The sequence below is a fragment of the Polistes fuscatus genome, unplaced genomic scaffold (assembly GCF_010416935.1).
Source record: "Polistes fuscatus isolate 324 unplaced genomic scaffold, CU_Pfus_HIC Scaffold11, whole genome shotgun sequence".
Lineage (NCBI taxonomy): Eukaryota > Metazoa > Arthropoda > Insecta > Hymenoptera > Vespidae > Polistes > Polistes fuscatus.
In genome coordinates this window covers 5709562-5731831 of record NW_025113009.1, presented here as the reverse complement: position 1 = coordinate 5731831, position 22270 = coordinate 5709562, and the positions used below count along the sequence as shown (strand labels likewise).

Sequence of the window (22270 nt, the reverse complement as noted above, 5' to 3'; positions counted from 1 at the left end):
AATGTCTATGATAAGCGGTCTTTGCCTGAATTTTACTTGTAATGGAATGTATAGCATATAAAATATGATAAACATTATATTGAAAGTAAAATACCATTGCCCAGGTCTAACCACGAGGAGGTAACCGCTTCTGAAGACCCACGAGGGATGTGCATCTTAAAGAATAATACAATTGAATAAAATTTGAATGAAAAAAAAAATTATTAAAACGAGAAACCTTTTTAGGTATTCGAGAAAAAGGTTTCATTTATCCTCCTCTATTATTTTAAGGAATAAATCCTCATTTATTAAGGAATAAATTTGACAAGAATTTAATCGATCTGAAATAGATAATAAAAACAAAAAATTCTGAAGCAATCGAATATCGCTAATCGATATCATGAAATAATTTTAATTAATCTTTTATATGTAACCTTTTTTCGATCTAATCATATCTCTAAATTAAACTATTAATCACTAATCAAACTGATTTATATTGAACTTTTAAATTTAAATTTGACCTTATTTTTATAGTACTCATGTTCACGAATATGGAACAAAATTCTCATTGTAACAATCAAAATCGTTTCCATTCAGGATTAAGACACGATACTATTATTCGTGGACAATCTGTTGCTACTACAAAAAATAAAATTAATTCTCAACAATCAACAAAAAGATTGGCTTCAGGTAAGATACCGTATTATTTCGCGAAAATTCTTTCCTTCAAATACATATTTTTATCCATGATTACACGTTGATTAATAATCGGTAAAGCTGACGAAATATCGATCCAGTCAGTGAGCCTGGTGCAACCAACAAACGGGAAGAACCGAAGAAATCAGCGATATCTCCAAAAAATGACTTTTTGTTGCAAGGACTTTATAAGTCCAAACTTGTCCAAGTTAAACAACAAAGAAAACAATATGAACAACAAGTTTTAAAATCGGTTATCAGACCAACTAATTTGATTCCATCGCCAATTATTTTAAATAAAAGTGCGGATAAAGTACGAAGGCCAACGTCTACTCGAACTTTGTTAAATTTCAACCACAATGTAAGAAGATAAGTGTATATATATATAATTTTATTTTCTAATAAGACTATAACTAAAATATTTCTTTTAATGTATTTTTCTTAAGAATGAAGAAAAAAATATCGATAAACCTTCGATTCTTTCTAAAACGATGAAAAATAATTATCAAACGATCGCCAGCATAGATGATATTTCGGATTCCAATGAAGAAGCTGTGAATAATTTTTTATTACCAAAAGATAATTTATCGTCTGAAGAAAGTCATTCTATTATTTTTAAGACTAACACATCTGAGGAGATAGAATCCGAAAATAAATCTATTGAATCTAAAACGATTGAAATGGAAGAAATATCGGTGGAAAATCCAAACATAGATCATAACGGTAACAAGGCAACTTATTTTGTGGTTCAACGAAGAGTGGAAGAAGCTATCAAGGTAAAAAGAAAAATTAATATCATAATAAAAAAAATTGATCGTCTCAACGTCGACTTAATTGTTCGTAGAATAAGAAAATCTTTTTAATACGTGGCGATATTCCATATTTGGAAAATTCATTGAAGAAAAGAGGTTGGATAAAAAAATACGAGTCTAGAAAATCGAGACACCTGCCTTATGGTATTTACTATAACATTCTAATTTTCTAATTATTACAATGATTACGTTATGAAATAATAATTGATTTTAGGTAGTGCAGCTATCACGGATCCACCATCAATTGGTAATATTCATCTTCCAGATGGATCCTTAAACGAAGATTATGTTATCTTCAGTGTGTTGAAACATATCTCGCCAGATTTTATTTGGGATTGTCGAAATGATTTTGTCGAATGGACGGGTCATATCAAACCTGATACTTTGTTGAACAGATTTGAAAAATCATTTATATACACGTCGAAGGTAAAATAATAATAATAATAAAAAAAAATAAATAAATAAAAAAATTTATTTTGTGAGCAATTAGAAAAATGTTTTCTCTAAATTATTAATTGTACATTTTATATATTTTTGTTGTTGTTAGCTTGGAATGGCAACAATTTTGGAAAATGTTCATTGGTACATCGAAGATGACGTTGCAAGTGTACAATATCCAAGAAGTTACAACGTTGCACGCGACAAAACTGCATTTACTGATGATTATCGACAAACTGCAGCAGTGAGCTTTTTAAAATGGTTCATCGATCAAATCGAACAAGGTGTCAATTTATCTAATAAAGGCTCGTCGCCTATTTCTCCGAAACAAATCGAATTTGCGATAAAACGATGCGAGGAATTTATTGCCATGAAAAATGACGAATATTTAGACACACCAGAAGTCTTCATTTCTTCGATAGAATGGGATAAATTTATCGACGATTACATTATGGCTGTTCATCATGGCAATGGAATTATAGACGAAGAATCGGAACAAATCGACAGCGAACGATCGTCTTTAATTGTAAATAAAATATTTATTAAACCAAGAAAATTCGTGCAGTTTTAATCAATAGAAATAAATGACTTAGAAATCTAAAAATGACACGAAATTTTTTGGTTTATTTAATAATAATATAATTAAAGATTTATATTAATTTATACTAATTTTTAAAATATTAGATTTTATACAACTTGGCGTTGGAAACTTTAAAGAAAGTAAAAGAAATCGATCCTCAATACGAATTAAACGGAACTCGAAATATTTGGATTCTAAAACCAAGTAATTATTGTTGTGGAGTAGGAATTGCAATGGCTCATAAATTAAATTACATTATTAAGAGAGTACAGGATTGCGCGAGAGATTATTTTATTGTACAAAAATATATAGGTAATCGTAAATATAAATTAATCCTTTTGGATAAGTGTCGAAATTAGTGGAAAGCATACGAGAAATTTGATTTTGTAGAAAAACCATTACTGGTAAGGGATACGAAATTCGACGTTAGACAATGGTACCTTGTTACCAGCAGTTATCCGCTAACTATATGGATTTACAAGTACAAAGTTTGTTTAAGAATAAAATTATTATCATTTTACTTCATAACAAAGTGAACAGAAAATATTATTGTTTATCAGAGAATCATTTTTACGTTTTAGCTCAAGACCGTTTTCTTTTGATAGCTATCACGAAGCCATACACATTTGTAACACCGCGGTCCAGAACAAATATATTATTCCTAAAAATTCCATTCGTTCTCTAGACTGGGATTGCGAGAAACTTAATGAATATTTAAAGTGAACATAAATTAATTAATATTTAAATTAGTGAACATAACAAAAACGATTTCTTTTTTCTTATGTACAGAACGATAGGCTATACGGGAGAACCATGGTACGAAAAAATCTATCCAAAAATATGTCAAGCTATAATTGCTACTATGTTAGCAGCCCAAGAACATATGGATAAAAGAAGATACAGCTTTGAATTATATGGAGCAGATTTTGTAATTATGAATGATCTGTCGGTTTGGTTGATAGAAATTAATACAAATCCTCGTATGCATCCACCTGGAACTAGAATCACTCAAAGATTATACCCTAATGTATTAGAGAGTCTTATAAAAGGTGCCATTATTTATTTTATTTAATGTTTTTTATCCAATGACTTAGTTCGATAAAAATGCTCCTTTTATATTTTAGTCATAATGGATTATCCATTCAATCCAAACGCGGATACAGGAGATTTTGTGCTGGCATATAAACAAATGATTACTGATGTACAGCCAAACACTGGATTATGTCTGACTGCTTTGGGTAAATCTATTCTACCAAAATCCAAAAGTTTACAACATACGAATTGGCAATATCTGTGAATTAATTTTTTACAAAATCTTTTACTATCTTTTTGCACTATATATAATACAAAAAGAAAGATACATAATTACATTGCCTAAATAATTATAATTATAACTAATGTATCCTAAAAGCTAAGATCAATTCGATTGAACAAACAAAAGAGCGACTAATAAAAACGTATTTATTTTACAAGTAACAATATCACGGGTACACAATTCTGTATGAACAGATTTTTTTTCCTTTTGCAGTTTTTCTTGTTTTTTAAATACATATCTATACACGATTCATTAAAGGACATCTTTTTCAAATGTCAGCACTTATATTTCAATACGTACAAAACCATCTACTTTCAATCTGTTATATCATATTAGATCATCCATTCACTTTCCCGTATTTATTTATTTCTGTTTTTGTTTTGATTTAAATAATGTAAAATTTTAGTAACGCCATAACAGATGTCTTTTACCAGAATTTTCAAATATGTAACTAGAACTGTTAAATAGTGAAGTATCACGTATCGCAGATATTAAAGAAATCTGTGTGCATGTTGTTTCATACAACCGATGAATAACATTGAACTTCAATAACGGAATAGTTTAATCAGTTTGTAGTTTCATACTTTTATATTTACTGTGTGAGACAAATTTGTTATCTCTATAGAAAATACAAATGTACCCTAACATAATATCCGTTATATATATTCTAACTGAAACAAAATTTTATTTCCTGTTATAATACAATAAGAGAAAATCCATACTATTTAAAACGATATTTTGGAAAACATATATTTAAACCGCACTTACACCAAATATAGAATTAACTGACTTATTTAACACAGCCGTCCATACGTCTGTGAGTAATTCATTATATTACAAGCAATAATAGCGAATATTGAAGAAATATAGTGAACGTAAGATACAATAAATTTTGATGTAAGTGTAGCTTAAAAAAAAGTTTAAAGTCCCATTTATGATCGTAATGAAACCTATCAAGCATGAAATCTATCATTCAATTTTGACATATCTACTTAAGTCATAATCAAATGACGTTTCAACGCTTTGGAGATTTCAACAATCACAGTGAATAAAATTCACAAAAACTTTGGGAATTTGTTGCTGCATTTGACTGAAATATTTTTCTATGCGCAGCAAACGAGTATTATTCTTGTTGGTTATGAACTAATTTCAAAACCGACAAGAATATGTGAATATCACATATATACTTGCACGATATAATACAAACTCACGTAACTGGTTTTAGCGTAAACGACAATTTAGGCCTTGAGTTGTTCTTGCCTAGGATTTTTTTCTGCTCCTCCTTAACACGTTTTTCATGTTCTTTTCTCATTCGTTGTCTTTCTTCTTCCATAAGACGTTGTTCTTCAACCATAGCCAATCTCTCTTCGGCCTGTGATTGTAGAAAAGATAATACAAAACTAGTGCCAACAAATACATTGTCTAATTTTAAAATGTTGACGCTGCCGTTTAATACTATTAGCTCGAACTTAAATAGACCATTGAACAATGTATAAAGCAACACCAGATGAAGAAGAAAATAACTTGTAACGTCGACGTCAACGTTTTTATTTTAAACTCACTAATTTCTTCTGAGCTTCTTCAATTTTCCTGTTGTTTTCTTCCATGATCCTCTCTAGCTCCTCGCGCTTCTTCCGCTCTTCGTCCTACAATGACAACAGCATATGTTTACACAAGGCAATGATATTGTTGCTCACCAGTTGTTGGTACACCCTTCATATCCAAAAGCTTAGTGCCGCTATTTCAACAGCCTAATACATCCTAAGAAACTTTATGTATAGGAAAAGTAATTGGAAATATGTGAAATTTTGAGGCTGGATTTTCAATAAATAGGATGGCTTTGTTGTGATTAAATGACAGAGGACGCATGTATAAAAAACCCACTTCCTTTTCTTTCAGAATTAAACTTGCTCCTCTTAATTCCCAGCGAATGCTGTGTATTGTCAGAGATTTCCCAGATGAAAATACGACGACTTAGGATGCCACTTAAAAGTGAAAAAAAGTGAATTATGAGAGATTGGATAAGTATATTCACTGTACATGCAAATACGAAAACAAAATCGTGATTATCCTGTTAACAACAAAAATTTTGTTCCCTTTTTTACGCGGCACGGAGATATTCCCGTTTAATGCAGGAGAAAGATTTAAAAATATACTGAAAGAGTATATATACATATATATATATACTTTAACAGAGTAGATATGTTTGTGTGTTTAATAATCAGTGTTGATATATATATATATATATATATATAAATACATATATACATATATATGCTTTAAAATGATATTCAGTATTCTTATTTAAAATTATAATACTCAGATACAATAGAAACAAACGGTGCCATCCGCCTGAACTGTTGACGGAATGCGTTGTGTCCCAGGTATTACTAATTACCAAATCTAAAATGATCCCTAATATGGTTTCTTTTTAATAGTGTTTTAACAAAGAATGATAATAGTAGTATTGGTATAAAATGAATTATGAATATATAAATTGGATAATACCTGAATAGAGCTCACGCCAGCACGTAGGGGAAGCCGTCTTCATCGACAATCACTCAGCAGTGAGTTAAAAACCAGCATCTTCTGTTGGTAGTCAGTAAGGAAGGTGACCTATATTTTGCTAGGTCGTGCTTTGTTGCTATGAAATGCTAATTCCGCCTTTTCCTACTTTTCCCATTCTAATTAACTTTATTCCCAAACTTGTCGACATTTTCAGTGCAAACTCAATGTGCAAAGCAAACAAGACAAAGTTTGTTCAACTTGTAATCAGGATTGCTGTCATCTGACCAGAGTGTGGATTGATATTTCTTTTTTAAAGATAAAGAAAAAAAAAGAATTGTGCATAAACACGAACGACAACAAATTTCTTAGTCAGATGTAAAAGGAATAAGAAATTAAAAATAAAAACAAAAAAATAATAATAATAACAAAAATAAAAAGAGAGAAAGAAGAGAATAAAAATAAAAATAAAAATCTACTTGATATAAATGCCTATATATATATTAGTAGATTTTTTTAGATCACAATTGATAGCAAGATTTTTCATTAATGAATAATGAAAGACATCCAACAGTTGTATCAGTATTATACAAAAAAAAATACTAGAGCTCGGTATTTGGAGTTTTTAGAAAAATTGCACACTAACTACTCTGCATAGATTTTTACTATTATCTATCTAAATATAAAGACTAGTTATTTAACCAATTGTGTAATTTAGCCAAAGTGTTTCTAATTGAAATATGTTGTGTAAGGATTCCAAAAATAATTTAAAAAAAGCAGTTACATTACAAGCTATTACATATGGTCAATACATCGTTTCTTTACTAATTGACAATTTCAAAATTCACAAAAAACGTGTGCAAGTACGAATGAAATACGAGAAGTAATAAATTGCTACAAACACCGAGTTTTAGGCATTGTGATAATAAAACTGAAGTAGATAATTAATTAATCAAAATAAATTATTAAAAGTGTGTGTACTTCTTTTATATTTACTTCATTATATTTATATGATTTGACTTACTAGTTAAAAGAATCTAGCATTTCTTTAAAACTACTATTTCACCGAGAAAATCTGCTTAGGGATCAACATTAGTTTCCCATTCTTTAGAAAAATAACTTTATTTTAAAATAATGATCATTTTTCATTATTTTCTTTTCAATATATTACAAATTGTGGGATTTTTACTTTTAATAATTGAAATAGTTTTGTCTCTACTAGTTTTTTTTTTTACGAATTATGAGGACATATGCGCGTGTAAATTAATTTCGTTAATCGCCTGATCGACAAGTTCAACAGCTTTAAAAATTGCGAAGAAAACTTTACAAATTTTGCTTAGATCACAATTTTCAGTTGTTGATGCAATTGCCAGTCGAGATATAGTGTGATGAAAGGTTATAATGTTGTACAGATATAATAAATATATACATGGTACAAAATACAATATTCTGTTCATAAATAATTGATACATGCGCCTATGATATCAACATTTTTTCAATAACTCCCCAACAACGCGACTTCAGTGGATGCTGGGAAGCTAAAGCAGTATGGTTTGTCAGTAATTTTTGTATATACTTAAGAACCATACTGCTTCAAGCCCAAACGCTGTAACCGCGCGATCTAGTTATTCAAAAATATATTAATTTTATTTTACAAATGTAATAATTATAGTTGCAGGTACTAAGCAATATCGCAAGTACCAAGCAACCCCTGCATTAAAAAATTAAATATATATATATATATATGCAATTTATATTATTAACATTCTGTGCAGTACTTGTCTCTAATGCTGATCTTCAGAGATGTACAAACCATGTACGAGATTACACAACTATTGCGATGCAATATTTTATCTTACCCACTTCTCAGTCATAGAATTCTATTTCTCCTTAGAATTTAACTAAAGCATTATAGCTCGTTCCAAGTTTAATAGCTATAATGCTATGAACATATATTACAGAACCAGCCTTTTCACTAAAGTATAGGTTCAATGTAATATTGGGATTGACTTGAAAGTAACAAGCTAACTACCCACTGAAAGTAACAGCGCTTGGGCTAACATTGGCCAAAGTTTCTGTGGATTGGTCTTACCTCTCTTCGTTTTTCCTCCTCACGCAGTTTTGCTTGTCTCCATTCCATCTCCTCCATCATTTGACGCTCCATTGCCCTTTTTGCTTCCTCTACCCGTCTCTGTACTTCCGCTTCTATTTCTTCTTTACGTTTCTCAAGTTCTTCCTCAACCCTCTTCTGTACTAATTCCTCTATACGTTTGGCTGCTTCTTCTTCAACCATCTTTTGTTCCACTTCACGTTGCCGTCTGGAGACAGACAGCCAAGTATGTTGATCTATGGATCTTATTTCATTTTTTATGCATAGAATTTTTAGCTATATTGTGTTTATTTTATTTTTATTTTTAAATTACAGAAAATGTTAAAACTGTCAACTTTAAGACGGATACATTACATTCAAGCTATTTAATAGTAACCTTATTTTTTCAATAACCTTTTGGCATAAATAATGATATTATTAGAATCTATATTTGGCATGCTTTTTCATTTTTATTTATAAAATATGAGTTAGGGCTGATTAACCATCACCATGAAAAAGTTATACAATCTTACCCAACCGCATTCGTGATGAGGGTTTTGTTCATAAATTCTTTCTTTTTCCTGACAACATAATTATAAAAAAAAAACGTATAACAAGAATTTTTTTAATAAAATAATATACTATTACTCAAATTTAAATCTTTTCATTATATTTTTGTTTAAGAATAAGAATAAAGCAAAATATTTTGAAATAGAAGTTGGCAGAAATAATAAACATAACAATACTAGTATAATAAAGCAAAATGATAACTTAAAAGCAAAATTGATGCAGCTATCCTCAATAATACCTACTGCCAATGACATGCAAAAAATAAATGCAAAAATTTTTACTCGATTTAGTGATTTGAACCTTTTGCTTTAGGTCAAAATATCATATTCCGTTGCAATAATAATGCTTTGCATATATACGTAGAGACAATCCTTCTTCTCTTAGCCGATAACATAAAAACATTGATTTAATATTATTCAATTGTGTGAATTAATTTATGTAAGAATCCTCTCCAGAAATTTGTATACACGCATACAATATTAACTTATATACAATGTCAACATAGAATGGATACTGCGATAGCAAAATAATTAAATAATTACCTTTGTCTTTCCATTTCAGCTAGCCTTTCGACTTCATCCATTTTCCTTTCTCTATCTCTATATGATCTTTTTTTATGACTGACTATATGTACATCGTCTGATGCATCAGATCCTGTACTAGATGATGGTGAATGGGATCTTTTTCTGCATACGAAGAGTATATATCAATATCCATGATAACACCGATCATAAATAAATTACATACATACATAAAATATATATAAGAAAGTTAAACAAATTCATTAAATTATATCAAATTTTATAAATGTAATAAGATACATTAGAAAATAGGCAAAAATCAAGCAAGTATAACCGGCTCGTAATATGTTAATAATATTAACGTATTACGAAGACAACCTCATGTTAACCTTAATAAAAAACTAAAGAACATATTAGTACGTAAAAAAACAATATGCAGTTGGCTAGTAATTTTATAAATTTACACGCAATAGATGTAACATCATCTATCGATGCAAAGCGCATGACAAAATGGTGGAATAGACGACGAAGAAGCGATAATAATATATGTATATATGCGAGTATATAACCATGTATGTATGTAACCATATATATTTAATAAATAAGTATTTAAATAAATATAAAATACCTCGATTTTGATGAGCGTTCTTTTGGTTTATCTGAATATTTGTTATTAGAATGTTTTTCACGAGATTTGGACCGTTTGCGAGAATGTTTGCTCTTGTGACGCCTTCTGCTCGGCGATTTCGTTCTTGATCTTGAACGACCCATTTTACTTAATTTAACCGTTTTCTTGTTAGACTCAATTGCGAACAGAAATGTTCCCCCGTCGAGGAATATCGTTTTAATATAAAAATTAATTAATTCACTATTAAGAATTACACAAACGAGAAACCGTTCGCAAGACTACCGCAACACGAGTTACTTATGTAGAAGTACTGGAGCCATGTTGAAAGTAACAGTCGACCAAAGATGGCGCAACGATCAATCGAATTATTCACTTTGTTATACAAAAAATAAGATTAATTGACAAAAATAATATTATTTATGAGAACTAATGCATAAAGATAAGAAAATATTTTATAAGTTTAATTTGTGACAATTATAATTTATCGTTTATTATTATATTTAGCTAAGTAATCTTTAATAAGCTCCTCGACCAATCAAATGCCGAGAATAATGCCGCATTAATTAATATTATTTATTTATGTACGTATTATTTCATGATAAGTCAACAAAATATTAAAAAAAAGTTAAAATTAATCAATTTGTTTATATTTCATAATAAATTAATTATCTCGTGTAAATTTTATAAAGAAAATAAATACGTTTGTGCAGCCAATCAGAAGCTTTATACAGTCAATATATTGACGAATGAGATCATAGGTAATATGACCATATTATATATTGTTCATTCGTTGAATGTATAATCGTATTGCAAAGTAATTAATTCTTAGATTTAATCAGTATTTATATACGGTATGTCTGAAAGTGTTATTCATGAAAATAAAACAGTTACCTTCCATTAGAATCAATCGAAAGTTTAGAAATAAATAGGAAACTATTGAAGTACATTTCGTAGATCTGTTAATTATACGCGCGAAAGATAGATAACAGGAAGGCAACTGTAGAAAAGAAATAATTAAAGAGACGGCGCGTCGCGCGCATCTTATTCGACTTTGTCCGCGACATAAGAAAATCAAGATGGCGCTCCTCTGTTTGCGGATACCTTTGCGGTGGATATAAATACGGTTAGAAAAAAGAGTGTGTTGGGGGGGAAGCTCGACAAGGATAAGAGTAAATCGCGTACGCTTAAAGATTGTCTGTTCGTTGACGTCTAGTGGCTCACGTTTTTGTAAACGTCAATTGAAGGAAAAGTCAAAGAAAGACGGAAGAGGAGAGAAGGCTAGACAGGCGAAAAGAATCGTCATTGAGAATCGTCGTCCTCCCTCTCCTCTCCGTCACTGTCGTTGTATCATCGTTGATGTTATCGTCATCTTCGTCGTCGTCGTCTTCATTGTTGTTGTTGTTGTTATCGTTGTTGTTGTTCGCATTCGTTGTCGTCGTCGTTGCGTAGTAGTCACCATCAGCGCTAGTGCTGCCGACAGTATCGTCGCGGCATTTTAGGGAAAAGAGATCGAAGGTGTGCGTTCCTGCGGCCACCTGAGGAATGCTGGATCGGCGTTCACGAATTCGTCGTCTGCGAGTTGCGATCTCTTCGTTGGAGAAGGTTTAAATAATTCCAAGTAACGAGCAGAATAAGAAAGAAAGAAAGAGAAAAAAGTAAGCCTGTTTTAAATTTGGGTGAGCTGTCCCAAAGCTTAGACGTTTTGGTAGGAGAAAGAAACAACAAGTAAGCAAGTAAGCACAAGCAAACAGAGGAAATTCGAGTAAGACAAAACGGAGACAGAGACGAAGACGGAAAGGGTGAGAAAGAAGGAGATAGAAGAGGAGAGGGTTCGGGGGAGAAAGAGGAGGAGGAGGAGGGGACTCTTCTAAGCGCGGAAGGTGCTCGTTCGCGGATCTTCCGTGACGTATGTGTGTCGCGGAGGGTTGGCAGAGAGGTCCGTCGCCGCGAGTCGTGTCGCCGCGAGTGCCGTCGTCGTTGCGGCGTGAGTGCCGTTCCCGGTTTCGTCGATGCGCCGCTGTCGCCTACTGTTCTTGTATTTCAACGAAACGGACGACGAGCAGCTCGGCATCCCTCGCGGCAACAACACCAGGAGAAATTAGTCCGTCGACTCTGGCGGAGGTTCGAGTTAGCCGGCAGCGGTGGGGCAAGGAGGCGCCGGAAGCAGCCGCGAGTCCGGAAGCATAGCGAAGAAGATGGCCTTCAACGAGGTGAGTACAAAGACTATCTCTTTTCCTCCTTCTTCTTTCCTTTTACAAACACGCGCCCTGACCTCGCGACCCCCAAATCTTCCCTCTCTTTTTCTCTAACCTCTTTCTCCTTCTTTTACTACCTAACTTAACCTCTCCGTTCCTGCGCACAGCTGGCACGCTTGCCGCTCTCCGTTTCCCTCCCACTTGCCTAGCCACCCACCTCACTGCACCTCCTCCGTCTTCCCTACTTGCGAAAACACGAACTTTCGCGAGACTATCCGAGAGATCCTATATACTTACAGCAGTGCATTCTCACAGATAAACGCGCATATTCGAACGTAAGACGCGAAACGACACGCGACCTTGACAAGAGAGAAAAAGAGTTATCGTCTTTTTCTTTTCTTCCTTCCTTCATTCCTTCATTCCTTTCTTCCTTCCTCGAATCCTCTCCTCGAAATCTCAGATCCTTATTCTTCGTTATAATAATCAACCGACTCTATCCCGATGATCTTCGTTTATTGATTCTATAAAAACGTTCTAATAATAATAATTACCTTGTTTCGCATACTCCTTCTTTTACATCATGGTAATTCTTTCGTCGTCTCGTACTTCTTACATTCGAACATCAGTCGTAATAATATATTGTAGATTACACTTTGGTCAAATAATCATCTTTGCTGTTCGAAAAAAGGAGGACGCGATTACGAAAGTCGATCAAGTCTCGTTTAGTAAACTTATGCGAGATAGTCGTACCATGTGTGTAAGCCAATACTTGAGCTTGTTTTGACAGCTTCACATATATGATATTTGATATTAACGTTAATGCCATGTTAAAGAAACAAAAAAAGAAAAAAAGTTTTAGTAATCTTCTGAACGATGGGTTTTTTTTTTAATACTTTTTATATAACTCAAATGTATCTCCGAGGTCGCTCATTTATTACTTCTCGTATGTGATTGTCTAGATTTTTCTTTCTTTATTTGATATATATTTCTGAGTCACATGGGAGATCCGCGAATACGTTGATTATGTTCGTTTGTTCGTTCGTTCGTTCGTTTATTCGTCTGTTCTTTTTCGTCTTTTGTGTGAGAAAATACACGTATTGAGTAAAAAACACGCATAACCTCGCGTAGTAGTTCGGTCGAAAAGAATTTCATCGGAAGGATTTATTGGCAACGTTGAACGCGGGGCTTATCGCCTACGGTGACGCATGACCGTGCTCTGCACGTTTGCAATCACGTCGCAACACACTGCGCCATGCAGTTTTATCGCACTCTTCTATTTATTACCACAATGCTCCTCGGAGATGAAAAAAGAGAGCTGATGAGTAATTAATACAAGGAGATCCTATTTCTTTGATAGGCCAATGCGAAACTTCGGTTCTGCTATTTTCTATTCTATTTTTTTTTCTTTTGTTACTTATATCTTTATTTTTTTGTTTATCCTTTTCCTCGACGTTTCCTTCAACGTTGGCAAATTTTTTGCTACGACCAAAAGTATTCCATTATCTTTTCATTGGCTGATAAATATACATACGTAAAAACTTCGCAACGGTAAGCAGATAATGGCAAATGTCGAATTCGCAAATATTCCAGACATGAGTCATAATTTAAAAAAGAGAAGCAAAAGAAAGAAACAACAAGAAAAAGATTTCTTTCTTATCGAGTAAATGTAAATCGTAGTGTCGGAACGCTTATTATACGTTCATTCGAAAATAACTTTTATACAAAAAAATACGCATATTTTATTGTTCGATATTACATGATAAAACTACGTTTTACGAATGTTGAAAATATATACGCGATCTGTACCTCGTTTTCGTATCTCTTTTTAATCTTTTCTGCAATAGAAGATATCTTATCTGTGCGACGAGTTAGCATCTCTCGAGAATCGATGGAGACACGATTTTTGAGATATAACATCGATTTACGAGTTCGATATTTCGATATAAAAGGACGAAATGAAATTACGAATTTGATAAAGAAAAATAAAAGGGAGGGGGGGAAGGAAAGAAAGGAAAGGAAGAATGAAAGAAGAAAAGAAGAAAAAAAAAACAAAGTAACAGAGCTCAGCATAGAAGGCCACCTGCTACCCGCTGTGATATCGATCGAGGTAGGATATGTACGAGTGTTGAGGGTGGGATTCCGTCTCCTCCCCCTTTCGACAGCTTCGTACTCATCGACGATCATATGGCTTCGTACTGGCATACCATGCCATTCGAGTATTTGCCGTTTCCACGACAACGCATTCATCTCTTTCGAAATATTAGCACACCTAGTTTCGATTATACACCTTCAAGAATTTTCACCGGATTTTAAGATCGGTTTACTTTTCCAAGCCTTCTAAATATACAATATTACATATTGAAATTGAAATTGAAACGAGAACTATATGTAATATGATTTGCTATGTTCTTCTTTTTGTTTTCTTTCTTTTTTTTTTTCTTTTTGCAAATAATTAATCGTACGATAACGACGTAACGGCTTGATAATTCCTACAATTAAACAAGAGATATCACAAACTATAGTAAACGTCGTATACGTAAAACACTTATCAAAGTATGTATACTCACTAATTATAGATTTTAACCGTTATTAGCTACGTATATAGATAAAAAAAGATATATTATCTCAAATCTAACAAACGGATGCTGTAATTCAATTTCATTTTAAATTACAAAAAACGATCATATACAAAATCCAAATATCTGATGTAAGCACAAACAATAATTTTAAGTTATTCCACGTGCCATGCGATTGGTTTTCATTTTATTCTTTGATAAAAAAAATTAATGAATCATTCGATTAGACGTAATTTGAAATTCTCATTCTCTATTTCACTTTGGATAGTGTTGGTCAATGATAAGGTTGTTCTGTCGTTCAACAATTCTCCTTTTCTCTCTTCCCTTCCCTTCCCTTTTCTTTTCCCAAACGTGTGGTAACACACACTAGGACACGATAACGTCGTTGTTACTCTTATCGTAACTCAGGAAGCCTAACTCGTTGGCTAACTCGAGCAAAACCGATGTGTACCCTATGTGCGTTCTCTTATCACCCATGTGCCTTCCGTAAACCTTATCGTCTGGAATGTTCAAATCATGTGATCGTTGTGTAGTGGTACTCCTTTATATTTCATATACTTTTTCAAATATTTATGTAGGTGTTGTAAATAACATGAATAAGTATGTATGTATATCCTAGATCGTGATTACGTGGGGGTTGTGTTGTATCGAAACAATGAAGTGCAAGACGTGCATCCACACGTTTTAACGACTTGCATTCTTTCCCTTCTCCACCCCTCTCCTTTTCTTTCTTCCTTCTTTATTTTTCTTTTTTTTTTAACCGTTCCTGTTTAACGTTCATCTCGCTTGCTTAATTTACGAGCGAAAAGAACGCTTTATTAAAAGCTATTTTCTTCGTTCCTTTCATTTTATTTTGAATGAATCTCGTAAGAGTGATCTTTGTATCTTTTAACCCTTTGCACTCGAGGCCCTTTTTCGCTCGAGGTTACCAACAATTCGAGACGATTTTTCGCATATTTAATGAATTTCCTACAACTATCTTCAAATGATTTCGCACATTATCAAGCATTAATATAACAATGTATTTGTTTCTACCTCATTTGATACAATTCGTTGCATATATTAAATTAATATTCACGTTAACAAGTGAAAAATGTTCACGCTCTTCTGTTGATCTTAGCACGCGCATATTTTGCGATCAAATCTTTCGCGTGTTTCTACTCTTTTTTTTTTCTATTTATTATACGTAAAAAAAGAAGTAAAAATAAAAAATCACGAATGCGATTAGAATAGATGAATATAGAGTTAGTTAGATATCGGTCTATCTCTTCTCCATTTTCTACCAAGATATATTCTTTCATCGTAGATTCGTGGAAAGGTAAGGTGCGTGCAACGAACTTGAACGTACCGTGACGTACTTTTCGTGAAACTTTTCGGATCGGAGGTGGGTATGCGAGAATTAATCGTAGCCGGTGGCAGTGCCGGTGCATTCGGTAGGTTTCGTTCGGTCGTAAACGTCACGAACGGAGCCCCTCGTAAAACGAGTAATAGCTTTGTGTCGTGTACATACGTGAACATACATATACACACACATATGTATATATGTATATATAACACATATGTATATACGTTTAAAATACATATGTGCAGGTAGGTGATAACGTTGAAGTCATGTACTTACTCGACTCACTTCTCGTATATATAGATGCGTTCGAATATTTTACATAAGAGACCAAACATGGCCGACAAACATGTGTGCATGTATGTATGTACGCGTGTGTGTGTGTGCGTTAAAGTAAAGTCTTTATCACCGGTGCGATACGCCGATGCGCTACTACGTAAAACTTTCTTAAGATGTTCACGATCGATTACACGGAATCAAATAAGTGCTTGTACAAGAAAAGACGCAAATAATTTCGTTAAAAAGAATCAATCAAGTTGATTTTTTTTGGGGGAAAAAGGAAGATTATTTTCTACTGGAAGTACTTCACCTCGAGATCTTATCTCATCGTTTTCCGTTATTGACGATTATCGTGACTGACAATGATATTTTTTCGTACTCAATTCCGATGTTGTTGAACGATAATAAAAGTTTCCTTTTTGAAATGTTGAAATTATTTAAAGGAATGTAAATCGAACGATATCGTATGGTAAATGTCGAAAATAATGAACGTTGAAGTATCGCGTATACGTTTGAGAATCAATTGACTTTTTTAATCGAGATCTACTTTCGAATTTGAATTACGTGTTCTCGTGTTTATAGGTAAACAGGTTTTAAATAAGTATTTACGTTCGCCATTCAGAAAATTAAATAGTCAAATATTTTGGATCAAGTGTGTAATCGATAATATCACCGAGTTATAAACCGCTACCTGCGTTTATTTAAACTCGTGATCGTTGGCCCGTGTTAAAAAGTAGGACCAGTTTCGGACCAGTTCTGTAAATTATTATCACAAAGTTAATTCGTGGGTAAGAGTGCGTGTTACACCACATATGCAAATTCAGTCCTCGTGTCCCCATGACATTTCCGTCTACCTTTTTTTTTTTTTTTTTTTGAATTAATTATAGATCATTCTTTTTTGTTTTTTTTTTCTTTCTTTTTTTTTTCCACATTCGATCTTCGTTACTCTAACTCTAATTTTTATCACATATCTTAATTTCAACCTTTTTTTTTCCTCGATCTCGAATTTTTCTGCAACGAGTATGAAGAAAGAGAAAAAAGAAAAAGCAAAAAAAAAGAAAAAGAAGCGTGTAATTGACATAAGTCAAAAAGTTCACGCTCATGTATTTAATACGACTGGTTTTCATTCGAGGTGAAAGGAAATTCCAATTCCGCTTGTAGATTCTCGAGAAGATATCAGACAAATCCATTCCTCGATCTAATCTACCTGCAATCGGAGAAAAAGAACGAAGTTCTAATAAGAGCACACCTTCTCTCCTTTACTTTTACGCAAAAGACATCTCCTTCCTCTTCTTCTTCTTCTTCTTCTCCTTCGGTGATTCGAAATCCTTCAGGATTTTCTCTTTTTCAAAATTTAGATTACCGAGTAAAGAGACAAAAATTCGCTTGAAAAAATTTCTTTTACCTTTCAAGAATTTTCCTACTAGGGGAAAATAATTTTAGATCAAGAATCACATTTCCTCAAGGATCTTTCTTTTCTTTTTTTTTATCTTTTTAAAGTTAAAAGACAAATTAAAAGCTTTTTTTCTTTTTTTAATTTTTCTTTTCTATCGTGATGCGAATCTGTAGTATCGATTGAAATATTGAAACAATGAATCATAAATAAGAGCTTAATTCTTAGAGGATTTTCAAAGATTTTCTCACGAGGTTTAAAAGGAACGAATGAACAAACGAAAGAAAGAAAGAAAGAAAGAAGGAAAGAACGGATTAAAAGTTTTCTTCGATTGTGATGTAAATCTGTAGGGTTAAAGAATTACGTTTTAAATTCAGTCACGAAGTTTTTTTCGTGAGACAACGTTTGAGGAAAGTTAGATGCAACAAGCTGGAGGATGGTGACTTAAGAAAAAAGTTTCGAAGAAAAGATCCTTGAGAGTAACATTAAGTTGTGTTCCCTAAAGAGACAAGGAAACTTTTCTTCCCTGTATATTTGTTTGTTTTTCCATCGAATCGAAATTCAAAGTAGTCGATTTTCGTCGATGTCGTCGCCGTAGAAAAATGCAAAGCGCTCCGGGCCTTTTCGTTGGGGTTGCATAATAGGTAAGTTCTTAGAATATTCAGCCGATATCGATCTATCATTCGTCCGGTAATATGTACTAGTTCTTTTCAACGTTCCATCAATATAACATAACTTTTTCCAATATCAATTTAATATTAGAAATTTAACCTGTTTCCTTTTATCAAATATAATATTAGATAACAAAGAAAAATACTTATCATTTCTATGTTTTGTATTATTTATTTTACGGTGTTAACTTTACTATCTCTCACTCTAAAAATTTTATTATATTATTTATGCATATATAAGAAATAAAATAGATAATTTTCAAGAAGACATCACTAATCAATTTTATATTCTCTTACATTAGAATTAGACAATTTTCAATTAAATACAAATTCACATAATATGCACAAATGATTAATAATTTTAGATAAAATTTATATAATATAATAAAAATTTCCTTTTATCAAATATAATATTAGATAACAAAGAAAAATACTTATAGTTTCTATGGTTTTGTATTATTTATTTTACGGTGTTAACTTTACTATCTCTCTCACTCTAAAAATTTTATTATATTATTTATGTATATATAAGAAATAAAATAGATAATTTTCAAGAAGACATCACTAATCAATTTTATATTCTCTTACATAGTTCTACACAGAATTAGACAATTTTCAATTAAATACAAATTCACATAATATGCACAAATGATCAATAATTTTAAATAAAATGCATCATCAAAATATCTATGTTTCTACGTAGATAAATGTACATATTATCGTCCAATAGATGGGAAATATTTGAATTAAATTTAAATTACTAGAAAAATATGCGCGAATAATACGTTCATATACATATTATACCTATATATATAGAGGCAAATATTTCAATAAAATTCATAAAATTTAATATCTTATAGATTACATCGTTCAAGTGTAGGTACAATACATATGATTTCAGTTTTCTACAACCGTAGTCGTTTCAATCATGACAAGATAGTAGTTGTAACACTTGGAAAAATCAAATATCGAGAAATAGAATGAAAGAGAGAGTTGAAGAAAGAAGTAAGTAGTAGTAGTAGTAGTTGTTTCTTCCCTTTTTCTCTTTCTTAAAAAAAAAAAGAAAGAAAGTAAGAAAGAAAGAAAGAAAGAAAGATAATCATCCGATGGAAGATCGGTACTCCTCGTAAAAGTTGGAAGCGCAATTTGCTGGGTTTTAGCTGCAGGCCAGTAACATCCTCTCTCTCTCTCTCTCTTTTCTCCTTATACGAAGGTCGTTTCAGTGCGAGTACGGGATACTCAGGATCGTGAGAAAAGATGCGGACAAAGGAAACGAGGTATTCCGAGTAGTAGTCCTGCCGATCTTCTCGAGAAAAGAGGCGCGAGAGTAAAGGGAATAAGAAAGAAGGGATAGAAGGAAAGAAGGGATAGAAGGAAGGAAGGAAAGGAGCAAAAAAGGGAGAGAAAGAGAGAGAGGAGGGGGTGAAACTCACAGGTGGAGGAGAATGGAGCAGTCAGGGTAATGGAATTTCTTCTTTATCTTTGAGCTATCGATAAACGTAAGAGAGAGAGAGAGAAGAGCTTTCATCGAATATAACGAAAAAATAAAAATCGAAGAGTACCTACGAAGGGTTGAACAGGGGGAGAGGGGAGAGGGTGTCGTTGAGTTTCAATCGAGTCTCGATCGTGTCATACTCGTTTCCCATTTTAACGACACTCGTATATATACACCTTCTCTATCCAACTGGATATTCATTTTCATCGACATCTCTATATTATATTTTTTCTCTTTCTCTCTTATTGTTAGTCAAGCATTGTATGGAAAATCCGACTACCGGTCGGTGTTTTATAAGTGAAAAATACTTTGTTGGAAATCATTGGAGCATATTTCGTTTCGTTCGATTTTCAATTCCTATGAGTTTTATTGGTTTATTAGAAAATTTATTTGTAATCTCGTGTAAATTATATTTCGTACTTGTATGGTTTATATTTGATTTCTTATCGATCGAGCGTATCGATAAAATCATTCTCCCCCCTCCTTTTGCTTTTTTTTCTTTTTTTTTAATCATTAAGATTATTTACATTAAACATTATTTTTATCGGGAGAGGATGGTATCGACGAGTGACGTTTATTTAATAAAATTTGTTGTCGATACTTACGGATAGGAGAGGAGATAAGTAAACACCTTGTATATGTGTGTTTGCATAGAAATGCAAAAAGGTTGGATCAATGTCAAACGCATCGTTTGTATTCCTTCCTAGATATATTTATCTATCGTCAGATACACGTAGTTGTGCCAAAAGCAGGGAGAAATATTTAGGACGGGTTAAGATTCGGTGATAAATTTGCAATCTCTCTCTCTCTCTCTATCTATCTCTATCTATCTATCTAATAAATTCGCATGATCGTCGAGAAAATTCGAGTACAGGTATTGGGAACGCGTATTGTAATCATCCCCATCCAGGAAAAAATAACAATGTTCATGGAAATGTTCGAAAGGATTAGATGTTGGAATTATTTTTTTGTTCTTTTTTTTTTCATTTAATGATAATCTTATTTTCTTGTTTTTTTTTTTTTCTTTCTTCCACGCTAATCGTACGATAATTTCGTATCATCTTCGATTGTTATACACATGTATATCGCGCGTGAATTTTCGCGTTGAATATAATTAAAGAAAATCGATAGACGACGGCCTTTAGGAATTTTCCAGTGCATTATTTCACGTTAGAAGAGGCCATTGACCGCGGGAGCGCTGGATATCTCGGATAAGAGAGAAAAACAGAGAGAGAGAGAGAGAGAGAGAGAGAGAGAGAAGGATGCCTCATTAAAAAGCAGCTGGATGACGATGCCCTCCTTCCTTTTTTTCTCTACCTTCTCTTCGTCTTTCTTCACCATTTTCCTGTTTTTGTTTTCTTTTCTTCTTCTTTTCACTCTCTCTCTCTCTCTCTCTTTTTTTTTCTCTCTCTCTCTTTGTCTATCTCATTCGTTCACTCGTGTTCGTTCTTTTATATCACCCAAAAGCAACTTTACCGAGGTGAAAATATAAAAGCTTAGGTATATGATATCGTTTTATTTTTTTTCCCTCTCGAAGACAAAAATTATAGAAAAGAAGAAGAAGAAAAAAATGCAAGAACGAATAAAAAATAATCACGAATCGTACGAGAAAGGGTAATTGTCATTCAAATATCATGCATCCTTATAGATATAATGGTATAATCATGTTCGCATAGATAAAAGGAAAAAAAAAACAACACTTGTTTATTCTTCTTCTCCTTCTCTTTCTTATCGTTTCTACTAATCGATTACTTCTTCCGAGTATAGGCAATTAAAACCGGGTGTTGCGTTGTGTTGTAATCAGGTTAAAATATATCATCCGGTTGTTTTTTTTTCCTTATCATTTTATTTCGAAGAATTTACGTTTCATTGTAAGTTACTTGGACGATCAAGATTTGAAATGAAAAGATCGCGAACGAAAGTATGTGTGATTTTAATATTCGATAATAATGGTAATCCAAAGATAATCTTCTTCTTCTTCTTCTTCTTTACCTTATCTTATCTTATTCTTATTGATAGATCAAAATTAACTTTGGTCAAAATTATATGAAAATTTGTGGCTGACCTTGGTAAAGAGAAGAAGAAGAAGAAGAAGAAGAAGGTGCTTCTTCTCTCGAAAGAATCTTCTTCCGCATTGCTTTCTATAACGTTCCACTTTCCTGAAGATTCCTCTTGTGAACGTGAAC

General features: G+C 32.6%; 3 protein-coding genes across 5 annotated transcripts in view; 2 read left to right on the top strand and 1 right to left on the bottom strand.

The window, feature by feature from the left end:
- Window positions 1–139: 139 nt before the first annotated feature.
- On the top strand, window positions 140–3984 carry LOC122526214 (tubulin glycylase 3A-like). The gene is made up of 12 exons (XM_043649462.1): window positions 140–240; window positions 514–669; window positions 777–1036; window positions 1122–1451; window positions 1520–1631; window positions 1702–1913; window positions 2035–2451; window positions 2610–2817; window positions 2896–2986; window positions 3066–3224; window positions 3295–3554; window positions 3630–3984. The coding sequence occupies exons 2-12, from the start codon at window positions 519–521 to the stop codon at window positions 3800–3802; spliced, it is 2373 nt and encodes a 790-aa protein (XP_043505397.1). The 5' UTR covers window positions 140–240; window positions 514–518; the 3' UTR covers window positions 3803–3984.
- Window positions 3950–10465, bottom strand: LOC122526213 (UPF0430 protein CG31712). Of its 3 annotated transcripts, XM_043649459.1 has the most exons (7): window positions 10134–10465; window positions 9527–9670; window positions 8948–8995; window positions 8418–8643; window positions 5383–5466; window positions 5037–5192; window positions 3950–4491 (listed from the first exon to the last, which is right to left on the bottom strand). In XM_043649459.1, exons 1-7 carry the CDS (start codon window positions 10274–10276, stop codon window positions 4477–4479), a joined length of 816 nt encoding a protein of 271 aa, XP_043505394.1. In that variant the 5' UTR covers window positions 10277–10465; the 3' UTR covers window positions 3950–4476. The 3 variants fall into 3 exon arrangements, with proteins under 3 accessions (XP_043505394.1, XP_043505396.1, XP_043505395.1); XM_043649461.1 differs by lacking the exon at window positions 8948–8995 and having other exon boundaries at window positions 10134–10464; XM_043649460.1 differs by lacking the exon at window positions 3950–4491 and having other exon boundaries at window positions 4555–5192.
- A 707-nt stretch (window positions 10466–11172) lies between these two features.
- The window catches only part of LOC122526271 (serine/threonine-protein kinase 25), a 112778-nt gene continuing 101680 nt past the window's right edge, over window positions 11173–22270 (top strand). Inside the window, exon 1 of the mRNA XM_043649582.1 lies at window positions 11173–12343. Coding sequence (XP_043505517.1) covers window positions 12329–12343 — 15 coding nt within the window. The 5' untranslated portion in view covers window positions 11173–12328. The remainder of the gene's footprint in view (window positions 12344–22270) is intronic.

Bases quoted from the DNA above. Each gene is read 5' to 3' on its own strand.
- LOC122526214 (XM_043649462.1), top strand. From the start codon at position 519: ATGTTCACGAATATGGAACAAAATTCTCATTGTAACAATCAAAATCGT. The intron at 2,987-3,065 runs GTACAAAGTTTG...ATTGTTTATCAG, and splicing joins CTAACTATATGGATTTACAA to AGAATCATTTTTACGTTTTA. The intron at 3,555-3,629 runs GTGCCATTATTT...TTTATATTTTAG, and splicing joins ATTAGAGAGTCTTATAAAAG to TCATAATGGATTATCCATTC.
- LOC122526213 (XM_043649459.1), bottom strand. From the start codon at position 10,276: ATGGGTCGTTCAAGATCAAGAACGAAATCGCCGAGCAGAAGGCGTCAC. The intron at 9,671-10,133 runs GTATTTTATATT...CTTCGTATGCAG, and splicing joins GAACGCTCATCAAAATCGAG to AAAAAGATCCCATTCACCAT. The intron at 8,644-8,947 runs GTAAGATTGTAT...GTCTGTCTCCAG, and splicing joins CTCATCACGAATGCGGTTGG to ACGGCAACGTGAAGTGGAAC.